This window comes from Panthera onca, chromosome A2 (genome assembly GCF_046562875.1).
Source record: "Panthera onca isolate mPanOnc1 chromosome A2, mPanOnc1 haplotype 2, whole genome shotgun sequence".
NCBI classification, from domain to species: domain Eukaryota; kingdom Metazoa; phylum Chordata; class Mammalia; order Carnivora; family Felidae; genus Panthera; species Panthera onca.
Window position 1 is genome coordinate 121,363,583 of NC_138340.1, and position 15,215 is coordinate 121,378,797.

Genomic DNA, 15,215 nt, shown 5'->3' on the forward strand with positions numbered 1-15,215 from the left:
ACCCATCTGGCCAGAGAGAGAGAATGAGGTGGAGGCAGGGAGGGGGAAGGGAAGAGGGAGAGGGAGGGAGGAGGAGGGAAGGGAGAAGGCAGACCGAAGGAGAAGGAGGGAGGAGGAGGGAGGAGGGAAGGAGGGAGAGAGAAATTAATAGTTCCTGGTAGTTTTCCAGTTCCTGGTTATCAGGAGCTCTGCTCTTGCCCTTGGGTTCTGCGAGATACTCGGGATTTTTACAGACATTCTCCTGCCATTTTATTCTTTTGCCTAAGCTAGCGTGAATGAGCTTCTGTTATTGATGAACAGCAGACCGTTGACTAAGACTGCTAAAACCCACTTCTCCACCTGGTTTTGAGCCCCCAAACAAAAGAACAGACCTTGACTCTTTCTGAATTAATGAAACACGGTTATAGATATTCGGAGGTGGACTCATCTATTCCACATTCATTTTACAGATGAAATAGCGGTGTCTGAGGAAGTGAAATCGCCCAAACCTTTCCACCGCATCACGAATCTTGGCTGTGATCTAACAGCTACTTTCCTGGCATTGTAACTGAGGACGTGCACGCTCTCCCAGGCAAGGCTGGGACACAGCACACTCTGTGATGTCATCCCGATCATGGGTCATGGATCGTTGTATCTCATAAGAGATCCGTCTGCTGCTAGCATGACAGCGGCTTCTGGTTTAGCAAATTACCTGGATACACGCCTTTTCCCAGAGGGAATCCACACCCTTGTAGGAGTTCTGGAGTAATGCTCTCAGGACCCCTCTCTAGAGGATGAGCCACTTCAATGGGGTCCTAACAAGCCTCAACAGACAAATAAAATAGAGGCAGAACTATAATCTTTATCAGAAATGGAAAAGAGGAAAATGCCATTTTGCCACCTTAAAGTCTGTGTGTTTCTCTCTCGACAGCACCAGTGAGATGTTGCTGAAAGGAAGTTGTATGTGTTTTACTTAGAAATAGGGAGTATGAGGTGTGCCTGGGTGGCTTCTGCTCATGCACGAGCCCTCCCCCACTCGTGCTCCGTCTCTCCCTCTCTCTCTCATTTTAATTTTTTTAATGTTTATTTATTTTTGAGACAGAGAGAGACAGAGCATGAGCAGGGGAGGGGCAGAGAGAGAGGGAGACACAGAATCCGAAGCAGGCTCCAGGCTCCGAGCTATCAGCACAGAGCCCGACGCGGGGCTCGAACTCACGAACTGTGAGATCATGACCTGAGCCGAAGTTGGATGCTTAACCGACAGAGCCACCCAGGCGCCCCGTCTCTCTCTCTCTCTTAAAAATAAATAGAAACATTAAAAAATGTTTTCCATGGAAAAAAAGAAGAAATAGAAAGTATGAGAAACTATTTTATTTTTTTTAATTTTTTTTTAATGTTTATTTATTTTTGAGAGAAAGAGACAGAGCATGAGTGTGAGAGGGGCAGAGAGAGAGGGAGACACAGAATCCGAAGCAGGCTCCAGGTTCTGAGCTGTCGGCACAAAGCCCGATGTGGGGCTCGAACTCACGGATCATGAAATCATGACCCGAGCTTAAGTCAGACGCCTAACCAACTGAGCCACCCAGGTGCCCCTATGAGAAACTATTTTAGATGAAAGTCAGGGCAAGGAGGGGAATGATTGAACTATATAGAATTTTGAAGTGTTTGAATAAAGAACTTAAAATAACCTCAAACTATTTCGGTTTCTTTGATGTATATAAAAGGAAAATATTTCAGGTGCGTTGGATCAGATAGACATGTTTGGAAGACAAATGCACCCAAACTCTGTAACCCAGAGCTTCCTCAAACTTTATTTTAATTAATTTATTTTTTAATTTTTTTAAATGTTTATTTATTTTTGACACATAGAGAGAGAGAGACAGAGCATGATGGGGGAGGGATGGAGAGAGAGGGAGACACAGAATCCGAAGCGGGCTCCAGGCTCTGAGCTGTCGACGCGGGGCTCGAACTCACGGACCGCGAGATCATGACCTGAGCCGAAGTCAGACACTTAACCGACTGAGCCACCCAGGCACCCCAAGGTGTCCCCTTTCTTAAGTGTCTTAGGAAGGAGAGGGGGTAGCGCTCATCCCTCCCATGTCGCCCTCTTGGGTGTTGCTTCTCCAGATCCCGGGCTCTGTTTACCTCTGCCATCACCGCTGTGACATATCACACACATCTCTATCAGCCACCACCTCCTGGACCTCGGGGTCTACTGTGCCTCGAGATAGCATGTGACTGCCATGGGCTCAAAGGGTGAATGTGGAACCAGCCCCACTCGCTCCCCTTTCTGCCCGACTCCTACCACATAACCATGGAATCTGAAGCAGATTTGCCAGAGGGGAGGGAGGGCTCCTTGAATGGACTTACAATGGGGGAGTAACTAAAAGGTAAAATTACGTGTTAGTGTCAGTCTTACTCCTAAAAGCCACAGAGGACTTAGAACGGGGGGGGGGGGGGGGGGGGGGGCGGGGGCTGGGGGGGGGGGTGGAAGAGTCGGTTTGAGCGGGAGAATTCCAAATTGGGCTCCTGAGACGTCCCAGCCACCATGGGGTTTGAATACGCCTTCTCTTGTCACCAACGCACGTCTCCCAAAGACAAACAGTGGTTCAGAGAGATCCAAGTCTAGATTCGTATAAGAAAGAGAAACAGGGGTGCCTGAGTGGCTCAGTCGGCTCGGCATCCGACTTCGGCTCAGGTCATGATCTCATTGTTTCGTGGGTTCGAGCCCCACATCCAGCTCTGTGCTGACAGCTCAGAGCCTGGAGCCTGCTCCGGATTCTGTGTCTCCCTCTCTCTCTGCACTTCCTCTGCTCTCTCTCTCTCTCTCTAAAAAATAAACATAAAAAAATTTTTTTTTAAAGAGAGAGAGAGACATTTCTCTACACACAACAAAGACTACACAACTCTCTGCCCACCAATGGAGATGTTTTCATTTTCCTTCTGCTTCCAGGGGCAGAACAAGAAAGGGGCTTCAGGAGGCCCTAATGTTTCTTCACCCTCAGGCTCCACAAAAGACCTGGCTGCAGTTCTGGAAAGACCACTGTCCTGTATGTGGAGCCTGAACACAGCCCTACACAGGATGCCTCACCGGACTCTGTCTAAATGGGAGAGAGGCAGAGTGATGTATTATCTTTCTGTCTAAGCAACTGACCTTCCCAGTTGCATTAGGAAGGCCAAGGTTCGAGCGAGTTGTGTAGACGTACTTTCCAGAATTAATTCCCATTGCATTATTGGCATACCCCTTCCATTAGTTAATAAGAATGGCCGAAGCAGAACTTGTGGAAGATTTTTCTCTCTAGATCTGTAGTTCTCAAAAAGGGGCAGGCTTGCTCTCCAGGGAACATTTGGTGACATCTGGAGACAATTTTGTTTGTCACAGGCTAAGGGGACTCGGGCGGGGGGGCGGGGTGGGGGAGGCTGCTGGCATCTAGTGGGGTAGAGGCCAGTGATGTTGCTAAAGACCCTACGACACTCACGGCCAACTCCCCACAAGAGAGAATTACCCAGATCCCAATATCAATAGTACTGCTATTGAGAAACTCTGCTCTAAGTGCTTGGGAAAAATGAGGTTTTCCTTCATCTGTGACCAGTACTAACCAGCCTCCCACCCTCATGTCACTCCTGAATTTTACTTTTAAAATTCATCTGCTTATCTTCCTACAAATAATCTCCCAGAAGCAGATTAAGAGTGATCATGGAAGGGGCGCCTGGGTGGCTCAGTCGGTTAGGCGTCCAACTTCAGCTCAGGTCACGATCTCGCGGTCCGTGGGTTCCAGCCCCGCGTCGGGCTCTGGGCTGACGGCTCAGAGCCTGGAGCCTGCTTCCGATTCTGTGTCTCCCTCTCTCTCTGCCCCTCCCCCGTTCATGCTCTGTCTCTCTCTGTCTGTTAAATAAAACGTTAAAAAAAAAAATTAAAAAAAAAAAAAAAGAGTGATCATGGCATATACTGTGTACCAAGTTCTGGGACAAGGACTCTACGTAATTCGTCTCACTATTGTCCCTATTTTTCAGGAGAGAACATTGAGGCTCCAGGCAATTAAGTAAGTTGCAAATGTCCATAAAACTTAAAATCCCAGAGGTGGGAATCAACCCAGAATTCCAAAGTTTCTGCTTTTTAACTCAATGCCTTCCTTCCCTCCTTCCTTCCTTCATTCCTTCCTTCCTTCCTTCCTCCTTTCCTTTTTAAAATAATCTCTACACTTAATGTGGGGCTCAAACTCACGACCCCAAGATAGAGAGTCACATGCTCTACTGACTAAGACAGCCAGGCACCCCAACTCAATGTCTTTCTAAGAAAACCAACAGTATTCAATTCATTAAGCAATTGTTTTATACCCGGAATTCTACTTTTCATAGTGAGAATTTTTCATCTTCTGACAAAAAGTATTTGTTACATAAATATGTTTGTAACTGTGGTCATCCGTCACTTAGAGCCAACTCCATAGATGGATTTAAAAACACATGTATTTTCTAAACTCCCTGCTTTCCAAGAAAAGCTATGTATTTTATATAGTTTAGTCTCAAATTTAAGGAAGCTTTTCATTTTTGGAACTTCCACACTAATGCATATAATGTTTTAAATGGTAGAACCAGAAGTTTGCTCTATCTTGAGCTTCCCATATTAAAAAGAAAGAAAGAAAGAAAGAAAGCAACATTTTGTAACATTTACAAGAGCATACTGAATGTTTTTATTCATATGCGTGTCTCCTCCATTGTCTTGTATATTAGTTTTCTACTGCTACACAGCAGACTAGGACAAACTTAGCAACTTAAGAAAACACCCATTTATTAGCTCCCAGTTCTATAAATGAGAAGTTCCTGCACAGCCACTACTTAACTGAGTTCTCTGTTCAGGGTCTCTCAAGGCTGACATCATGGCGTCGGTCAGGGCTGACTTCTCGCCCGGAGGCTCTGCAGAAAACCCGCTTTCAAACTCATGGAGGACATGGGCAGAATTCAGTTCAGACTGAAGTCTCATTTCCTTTCTGTCTGCTGGCCGGGGGGTGCTCTCAGCTCCTAGACTCCGCTGTGTGGTCCTTGCCAGATGGCCCCTTCCATCTCCAAGGTCATTTAGTGGAGAATCTCCCTGATGGTGAATCTATCTCATGCTTTGACTCTCTCTCTGGGAAAAGCCTAGTCCTTTTTAAAGTGTCACCTGATTAAACCAGGCCCAGCAAGGGCAATCTCCCTATCTTAAGGTCAATTGATTGGAAATCTTAATTACATCTGTAAAATCCCTCACAGCAATACCTACATTAATGTTTGAATCACTGGGAGAAGGTGTGAGTATACGAAGTAGGCATGGAGCTTGGGAATCGCCTGCCTAGTTTACAGTCTGCAAATTCCTTGAGGGCAAAAACTGGGCCTTGTGTGTCTGGTACCCAATAGATGCTCCATCAAAGGTCACTAAACCAAAATGTTTTAAAGGAATTGGGAAATTCTGAAGTCAGGAGGTTGTTACACAGGAGCATTAACTTCAAGGTTAAGACAACTCCCATCAGGAAAAAGATCAGTGCCCGGGATGCCTTTGGGCCGATCACCATCCTGACCTCTTCCCTTACCGAAAGATTAAGTGGAGTTTCTACTTTCTGTATGGGAATACAGCTCTGATTCAGTAAGGGAAGTCAAGGGAAAAAGAATCCCTATCCCAGAACTATGCCAGAGAACAATTTTCCAGAATCACACTTATTCTGTTGGGTAAGGGTGTATTCAGAGGGATGATGGTGTCATGAGCTTCCCTTAGCTGGTCTGCCAGCCCTTTGAGGGTGGAACAACACATTATTCTTATTTATATCCCTAGGGCTAGCACTGTGTCTGGTTCAGAGGACCAACTTTAAAGACAAAAGCTGATTGAACATTTGTAGAATGAATGCTATTCAACGTGTCTCTGCTAGTCGTCATTCAATTCCTCTGGGCGGGGGCCCTTCTGACGCATTTTTTGCAATCCAGCAATGCCTGCCCCATTCCTGGCAGTCAGGGAGCATTCAACAGGTGCAATTAATTGTTGGGCTGCGTACGCTTGTTTTAAAACGTCCTTTCTCCACTCCAAACTAGTAGTTGGTCATTTTATGTTATGCAATATGAATTGAGGCTGAATAATATTCAAGCTAGTCTTATGAGGCTTATTTCTAAGAAATACTCAGCTTTATGTGAACGCAAAAAAAAAAAAAACCCCAAAAAAACCAAAAAACAAAAAAAACCCCACCCAAAACCTGTCCTCTTCCTATCAAATGGATACTCATAGCAGTGTCTGGTAAATGTATTTAGGACAAACATTTTTTTTTTTCTCCTTACATCAATAAGGGGACAGAGCTTGGATTTCTGAACAAGAAAAGCTCCGTTTCCCTTGGATTCTCTCAGCTCCTCCATCGCTAGCCTCAGACAAGGTACAAGTTATCTGCAATTCTGTGGGCGTCCTCTGCGCTTAAACCGCTTTCGGAAAAATACTTTTCCCGACAAGGCCTTCCAACTCCGGATAAACGCAGGCGGGGACTACAAGCCCTCCCCACTTCACTGTACACGGCCGAGCCGCGGATTTCGGGCCCGCGCTGTGACGTCACCGGGCTGGCGTCAGACTCCGCTGGTTGGCTGGGGCGCATGACGTCACGGGTAGGGGGCGGTGCCGGGCTCCGGAGGACTCCGGGATGCTCCGCGTTGGCTTGTAAAAAAAGAAAAAAGAAAAAAAAGTGGTGGGGGCGTACCGAGGAGTCCGCCCCGCCCCGCCCCGCCCCGCCCCGCCCGCGGCAAGCCGCGCCGGCCGAGAGGGGCGGGCGGGGAGGCGGGGCGGGGCGGAGCCGGGCGCGGCGGCGCGCCGTCCAGGCCGCCGCCCACCCCGTACACACAGCATGTAAACAGTCCCCGCCGGGAGGAGCCCCGGGACCGGAGGGAGCCGCGCCGCCCGGCCCCGCCGCCTGCCCGAGAGCCCGCGGAGCCGCGCGCTGCCCGCCCGGGAGGAGGGCGCCCGAGGAGAGAGGAGGGCGGGCGGGCGGCGGAGGGAGCGGGAGGCGGGCGGCGCGCGAGGAGGCTGAGCGAGCGGCGGGCGCGGCGGGCCAGGATGGATTTCCAGCAGCTGGCTGACGTTGCGGAGAAATGGTGCTCCAACACGCCCTTCGAGCTCATCGCCACCGAAGAGACCGAGCGCAGGATGGATTTCTACGCCGACCCCGGCGTCTCCTTCTACGTGCTGTGTCCGGACAACGGCTGCGGGGACAATTTTGTGAGTGCCGGGGGGGAGGGACGGCTGCAGCGCGCGGGAGTGGACGCGCGGCCGCCTCCCTGCGCCCGAGCTCCCGCACGCCCGGGAGGCTGTGGGCGCGGGGTGGGGGCGTAACCCGCCCGGCTCGGCCGTGTCCGCGTTGGTGGGGGCGGGGGGGCGGGGAGCGGCGGGCAGGGGCGCCCTTAGGACCGGGAAGCCGGGCTGGGGCGGGCTGTTTCGAGGACGCGACCCTGCGGCCCGCGCGCTGTGCTCGGCTGGGAGCTTCTGGCGAGGGTCCCCGCCGCTCGCCCGCCCGGCCCGGGGAGCGCGGACCGTCCCGCAGGGCCCGGAGTCCCGAGCTTCCTACAGCCGGGCGTCCCGTCGGGGCGAGGAATCCCGTCCCCCTCCCGATGCGCAGACGCAACTCCTCCAGTCGTCCCCGCCCGGGAGATTCCCCCGCCCCCGTGCTATCCCCTGCGCCGCGGGTTTGGACACAAAGCCTCTGTCCACACTAGCGATGCCCCATCTCCAGGACCTTCTTTGCGGAATTACACCTCGGATCTTAGAAAACGCACACGCGCGTGCGCGCGCGCGGACACACACACACACACACACACACGCACACACACACACGCTCGCGGGCACGCCTATCCCCCTCTTCTCCTGTGCGTCCATTGCTCCTCTGTGAGCTTCCAGCGAGGTGTGCGGGGCCCGAGCTGGTTCCGTCCGGCGGAGGCGGCGGCTGCGGCTCCGGCGAAGGCCCCCGGTTTTGCCAGACGGGAGGAATGCCCCCTCCCCCACCCCATCGGGTCCTGTGCTAGCAGGGACCGGGACCTGGAACTGTGATGTCCAGATCTTCGACTTTGTATCCTGCGCCCGCTTGGGATCTTGGCGCTGGCAGTTTAGGAAGGGGATGCGGCGGGCAGAGGAGTTGGGGTGGGAGGTGCGGGGAACGGGCGAGGATGGCGCTCCTTTAACGGTTTGTAAGGACGGGGAAAAAAATAATGGTCCCCAAATGTAAGATGGAGGCGGCCGTGGGCTCGGGTTACCGTGTGGTCGCCGGCTGGAGCCTAGAGCTGGCGCTGCTGCCGCCCCTGCGGACCGAGGTGGGGCGGCGCCGAGGCGCGGCCTGGCGCCGGCTCCTCAGGTGGGGTGAGACAAAGCGGGGCCCAGGCCCCGGCGGCCGCGCGCCCCTGCCACCCACGGGAAGTTCGCGAAGGAGTTAGAGAGACAGCGAGACCGCCTTCCTCGGCCCCCAGAGAGGTGAGGGCTTGTGTACGACATGACAGTAAGACACGCCCTTCCCACCACTGGCACCCAACCCCGCGGGACGAGAAGAAGCCACCTGGGCCCCAAAAGTGCGACACTAGAAGAGAGATGGCCTTGGGTGACAGCCAGATTTGAGTTCCCTGCCTGTGTGACCGGTCAGATGCCTTCCCCCCAGCCCAGTGTACACATCAAAACAATGGGCATGATACCAGCACCCGGGTGATGATCCCACAGATGAAACACGTAACCATTTCCTAAGATCTGGGCTTCCCCGGAGTTCAGAGCTTGCCTCTTTTTTTTAAAGCCTCGGTTTCCTCTCCTGTAACATGAGGTTCATCGGAACACCTGCATCACCGTTACTTGTGAAGAACAGCTAAGCTATAAATATAGGCAAGAACACGGTTAACTGTAGTTAAAAAAAGTGTTACTTGTTATTGAGAAAAATGGGAGATCATTCGAAAGGGATTTACTCCGTTGCGAACGTGTGAGAAAGCCCCAGGGATACGCTGGAAAGGGCACCAGGGTCCACCTAGCTACCATGTTAGGGTTTGGTTAGGAGTTCCTTCTAAGCCTAGTCTGCCAGTGGTCTAACCCCCCCCTTACTGTGTGAGACAGAGCAAGAATCACTCAAGGTTCTGGATTTTATAGGGCAGAGTTCCACATGGCCTTCCTGCTGGAACTGCAGTAGACCTACCCAAAGAAATTACTCCAAAGAGAACCATCATCGCAAAACATTATGCATATCACACCTTTCTCAAGGCCACTCATAACATATTTTAAATGTTTCCTCACCTGTATGAGTAAAATGCTTGAACGTCTTCATTTGCTTCTTCATAAGTAAATGAAATAGATAAGAAAGAAGATAGGAGGGAAAAGTAATACCTTGGGTAGACTGGAACATTCTTTTTGTTTTCTTTTTTGCGGGGTGGAGGAGACAGAGAATGCGTGGTGTGCAAGTGGGGGAGGGGCAGAGGACGAAGGAGAGAGAGAACCTCAAACCAGCTCCGTGCCCAGCACCGAGCCTGACTCCGGGCTCAATCTCGTGACTGTGAGATCATGACCTGAGCAGAAAAGAATTGGATGCTTGACTGACTGGGCCACCCAGGCACCTCAATACTGGAACATTCTTAAAGTTTCTGGAGGCCATAACAGACAGGGTGCCAACCACCAGATTTTTCTTAGCCCAGATCTCTCCTCACGTTTGCCCCAGACCAGGTTGGTCAAGCTGCTGTTTGCCCCTAGTTAAAGGGACTGAGGCATGAAGTAAATGTCCTACCTCTGTCCTTTTCCTTTTCCCAGGAAAATCTGATAAGCATTAGAAGAAATTTGAGATAAATGGAACTCTAATTCAAAAGATTAACATTAAGAATATTTACATAGCATTTCTCAATTTACAAGTGTTTTCACATGATTTATTCATTCATTCATTCATCAAACATTTATTGAGGGCTCACTTTGCTCACCAGGCCAGGGCCTCCTAGAATAGGATGTCTGCCCTCACTTTCCTGGGGCCATTGTACCCATCTGAGAAGCAGTGTAGCATAGTGGTCAGGGGTGCAAAGGTCTCGGGTCAGGCTATTTGGGTTCGCACCCCAGCCCACAATGTCTAACTGTGTGCATTGGGGAAAGTTATTTAATCCCTCTATGCCATGATTTCCACATCTGGAAATGAGGGATGATAACATTAGTACCTTCCCAGTGCCTAAAATAGGGGTGGTGATATTAATACCTCTCTGGCAGTCTCCACACAGCAGTCACTCTGGATTTCAAATATAATCCAGGTCATGATCTATGACTCCCCACCTCACCTAAACTGACTTCCTATAACTTTCACGGTAAAACTTGAGCCTTGCCCTGGCTTCAAGCACCTACGTGATGTGTCTCCTGCCACCCCTCTGACCTCATCTTGGACCATTCTTCCTCCTTGATTACTGTGTTCCTGCCACAATGGCTTTTCTGGTCCTCAGACATGCCAAGCTCATTTCTGCCTCAGGGCCTTTGCATTTGCTGTCCCCTCTGCCTAGAACATTCTGCCCCCACCTCTTTACATGGGTAGCTCCTTTATGCTGTTCAGGCCTGAGAGACGACTTCCTGGCCACACGTTCCTTCACCTCACCCTCTTTTATTCAAATCATAGCATTCATTAGTACTTGACATTGTGTATTTTCTGCCCGCCCCCCATGAGGAGGGAGAAAATAAGCTTCAGAAGCGCAGTGGCATTTTCTGTCTTTAGCACTGTATCCCAGAACTTGGAGCAGCGTCGGTTATGTGGTAGGTGCTCCGTCCACGTTTGTAAGAATGAATGAGTGAATGATATTGAAGAAGACAGATGTTAAACTTCAAGAATGACAGCTTCAAAGAACAGTAACTGCCACTTGTGTAATTTACTATATAGCAGACACAGTTCTGTGTACTTTGTGTATATGTACTTAGTTAATCTTGGTAATTTCACAAGGCCCTCTCTGTAATTTTCCCCATCTTACAGATGGAGAAACTGATACCCAGCAAGGTGTACTAACTTTTCCTCTGAATAATAACTAATAAATGGTAGAGCAACTTGAATCCACGGCCCTGTCCTGAAGACACAGCATCCCAGGGGTGACATTCAGACTGTGGGTTGAAGGGCAGCTTCCTACTGGGCCTCACAAAAAGTCTATGACTTAGGTATTATCCCCATTTTGTAGGCTGGGAAACCGAGGCTCCGTTTAAGGAATCTGTCCAGGACTATAGCACTAAGAAGCGACAGGCAGGACTGAAGCTCAAGTCCAGAGGCTTGTCATTTGCACCATGAGGCATGTCCCGCAGGCAGGATCAAGCCAGGATCTCCAGAGGCCTTGGGAACAAGGACTTCCTTTTGTTTTCCCTCCACTTTGGCAGCTCCTGGGTCCCTTGTGCACTGTTCCCTCTTCTCAGCTCACAGGCCATTCTGTTCACACTGTCCCTTTCCAAACTGCTGCCCTGATTCAGGCTTCTCTCTGTGGACAGCACACAAGGTCAGATCCTGGGATAAAATGCAGCTGCCTTTGCCCTCTGTGTTGGGCCTTCAGGGACAGAGCCAACCCTGCCTGGCTCTACAGGTGTGACAGGGAGGGGGCCGAGAGCGTGGTGTGCTACCTTCTGCCAACCCAGAAGGACCTGAGGGCTTCTTCAGGTTCGAGGAGTGGGGTGTTGGCACCCGCTCACATAGCAGCCGGACTGAGGGACGTGTGTGCACCCTCTCCTGGCCCTGGCAGCCCCAGCGGCTCTCCCCCCTTGTCCTAGGCCAGGAGCAAGAACTCTAAACAAAGAGCACAGCCCTGCCCCTCCCCGGTGCCTGGAGAAGGGATGAGCTGCCTTATTGTCCTGTTTTTTTTTTTCTGCCAACCCATCAAAAACATGTTTGGATTTAAAATTTTGTATAGTTTAATCTCTCCTCAGTATAAAAACCAAGACAGCGGTTGTCATTCTATTAAAGAAGAAAAGCTTTATTTATAGAAGGACCACGAGATTTAATTTTATACGTATGTCTATGCTTGTTATTTATATATATTCCTCCCCGATTTTTGTCCTGGGCCTGTCCCTCTTCTTACCTGTGTGACCAAAGAACAACCTTTTCACTTTGGAGCAAAACAATATAACTTTTCTACATGAGATTGCATCATTTCATATGGGGGGAAAAAAGCACCTTCATGTCTAATTTAGACTCTACCCTCCGTTTCCTCCTGTGTCAAATGGGGATAATCCTATGCCTATGACATTATTGTGAGGAGCCAATGAGGAAGAGTGGTAACCAACTGTAAAGCCTTCCACAGTGGCTGTGCATCATTCACATAGAGGGATTTTTTTTTTCAGGGAAAAAGTATGCATGTCCTTAGTATATTCACGGAGCGGTAATCCTGAGGAGGGTAAAGTCACGCTCCCATGAGTTTAAACAGTTGGGAATAAGCACTGTGGGCTCCTGCTAAATGAGAGGCAGTCTACGGGTGATCTCCTGTCATCTTTATGACTACCCTGTGAGGAGTGGTATTTTCTGTGACTTACAAAGGAGGGAGCTGAGGCTCAGGTTGAAGGCGTGCACACCGCCGTTGACGTCTTGGCTTTGCCCCTTGCTCCCCATGTGACCACAGACGCGTTGCTTAACCTCTCTGAGCCTCAATTTCCTCCCCAGCAGCACATCTCAGTGCTTGGCACACGGAGCAGGTCGTAGGCCTGGCCATGCACTCTTCTTACCCTGGGCAGAATCCTATCGGGGGCATGAGACAGCTTGTACCTCCTCTCTCCCACCATCTCTTCGATGGACAGCGTGGAGTTTTGGGTTAGGACGCCCCAACTCAGAATGGACTCCCTGGTCCTAATGATGGCGGAAAACCCACGCAGCAAGAGTGAGGCCCTTCGGCCCTTGAATGGCCCTTTGACTCAGATAACTGAGTCCAGGGAGGAGAAACAGGTGCGTTCTTTGCCCGCCCCCCCCCCCCCCCCCGGGATCCCCCACTGTGCCGCAGCCCCAGGAAGCCACATGCCATCTCCCCAGGTGTTAGAACAATAGGAGCACAGGCTGTGCCCCAAAAGATACCTGTCAGATTGAATTGCCGAAGTGATCGGATACCATTTTTGGATGAGCTGGATATTCTCATCTACACTATAGAACACAGAAGGTGCTCGTTCCCCTTTGTGCAGACGGCCTGGTTGTATTGTCTTACGCTGGACAAGCTTTGATGATAACCTCTGGTCCAACTTAATGACAGAAAGAAGGGCCACGGATGGCTTGTTTTAAAATCAAAGTTCTCACCAGGGATTTCCACCTTTGCCCCTCTTTCCCCAAATGTGATGAGTCAAAGTTCTGGTTCTCAAAGTGTGTTCTCAGAACCAGCAGTATGAGCTTCACCTGGGAACTTGCTGGAACTGCAGGTTCTTGGTGCCACCCCCCCCCCCCGCCCCCACACTTGTGTTTTAATAAGTCAGGGGGTGCGGGCAGGGGGGTGTCGTGATACTTGGCTGAAGCCACAGGACCACTGCTGGCCTCTCTTTTGGAAGCCTTCTCTTGGCATTCCTCCTATTCTAACAGGCACCCTGGCTCTCACTACACAGTTAGAAAGTCAGTACATTCTGTATCCAGATTCATTATCTGCCAGGGAGTTATATTGTTCAAAGCCACAGGTTCTCTGACCCCTGCTATGGTTTTTTTCATGGCCAAAGTGGCCGTTTGGTTCAATATCCAAGTTGAAGTCATTGTTGGTCACGCCCTGGGGTGCGGGATTCCGGGTCTCCAGTCATCCACTTGTCTTTGTTTAAGACTAGACCCCAGAATCTGTTTTCAGGAGCGTCTGCCCAGCCACCAGTCTCTCTGCTGTCTCCTGGTTTTAGAACGGGCCCTTCTCTTCTTCCTCAGAGATTACCATCGTTGCCTAATAGCTCTGAAGAGCACATCTATTTTATCTGGGGACACTGCCGTGGGACACTGATTGCACAGGCCTGTAGTAAGCTACAGCGACAACTGTGTCCCATCCGCAACAGGTGGCCAGGTCCGTTGACCTGGCCCTGTTTGTCCTAATCTCACTTGGTTTTATATACTTTTCCTCCCGTCGTTTTCCTAACTACGGACTCATTTTTTAGTTCATCTTACCTTGTTTTTTATGGATCTTTGAGAACTGCCTTAAATGTGGAAGGAAACAGTTGCAATAAATACAGCAATACTTTTTGTTATGAGATACCATGGGTCTGAACCAATTAGCATTTAATAAACGATGTCCTCTGAGCACCCATGTACACGTGGGTCTATCCGATTTCAAACCCCGTGCAGCCTCACGTTATCGTATGGGCGGAGATTCGGTTAAAACTTGTTTAAGCCCCCAAAACCAACATGACTGAGAATCCAGGGTGAATTAGACAGCCAAATGAAGTAAATTTAGGCCGCCTGGACAGAAGGCTCTTCCGGCAGGTGTTAGGTCTTCCTTCCCCAAAATATACTCATAAGTCAATAGCTCCAAAAGCGGAGTCATGAAAATTGTGGCACGAACACTCTCCTCACGAGGTTAGAAATGCCCTAGAAACACTCAGGGGCGCCTGGGTGGCTCAGTCAGTTAAGCGTCCGACTTCAGCTCAGGTCATGATCTCACAGTTCATGAGTTCGAGCCTCGCATGGGGCTCTGTGCTAGTAGCCCAGACAGCTTCAGATCCTCTGTCCCCATCTCTCTCTGCCCCTCCCCCACTCGTAAGCACATAAGCTCTCTCTCTCAAAAATAAATAAACGTTATATGTTAAAAAATGCCCTAGAAACACTTAAAGAATCTGTCTGATTTCCAAGCAGTAGTGGATACGGTGCAATTCTGTTGCTTGAGTGATCACACTTTCCTTAGTTTACTTTGTAATTTAAGGTCCAAATGTATTTTAGAAAATAGGTATACAAGGTTTTCATAGATACACTATTTCTGAATTAACAATAACCCAGGTTGCTTTGGGGAGTGTTCTCAGTGAGGTCACACTGGGTGTCTCATTTGCTCAGTGGGGGCCCTTAGACTTGTGGCGCATGGAAAGCCCAGCCCTACCCCTTCCTCCCCATTCTCCTGCCGACACAGAAGGGGAAAGAGGACACTCCCAGCCACCATTTATTGAACGCCCACTGCGTGCCAGCCAGGGACTTGAGAAACTTCTTACTTTTTTTTCTAATCTTCACCTAGATGCTAATCCCATCTTTAACTTGGATAAGAATTTTAAATATCCTGGAACTTTTAAAAATTTGAGTATGAAAATGGGTGCTGAGCAGAACTTACATTAAAGTAGGACTTTATTG

The 15,215-nt window shown here is 49.9% G+C and overlaps 2 protein-coding genes across 2 annotated transcripts in view; both read left to right on the forward strand.

Moving 5' to 3' along the window:
* Positions 1 to 917, forward strand: part of PLEKHA8 (pleckstrin homology domain containing A8) — a 92,563-nt gene extending 91,646 nt beyond the window's left edge. Inside the window, exon 14 of the mRNA XM_060632810.3 lies at positions 450 to 917. The gene's annotated coding sequence lies outside the window, so the exon portion shown is untranslated. The remainder of the gene's footprint in view (positions 1 to 449) is intronic.
* A 5,804-nt stretch (positions 918 to 6,721) lies between these two features.
* Positions 6,722 to 15,215, forward strand: part of MTURN (maturin, neural progenitor differentiation regulator homolog) — a 29,309-nt gene continuing 20,815 nt past the window's right edge. The window contains exon 1 of the mRNA XM_060632817.3: positions 6,722 to 7,198. Within this exon, the coding sequence (XP_060488800.1) occupies positions 7,037 to 7,198 (162 nt within the window). The 5' untranslated portion in view covers positions 6,722 to 7,036. The remainder of the gene's footprint in view (positions 7,199 to 15,215) is intronic.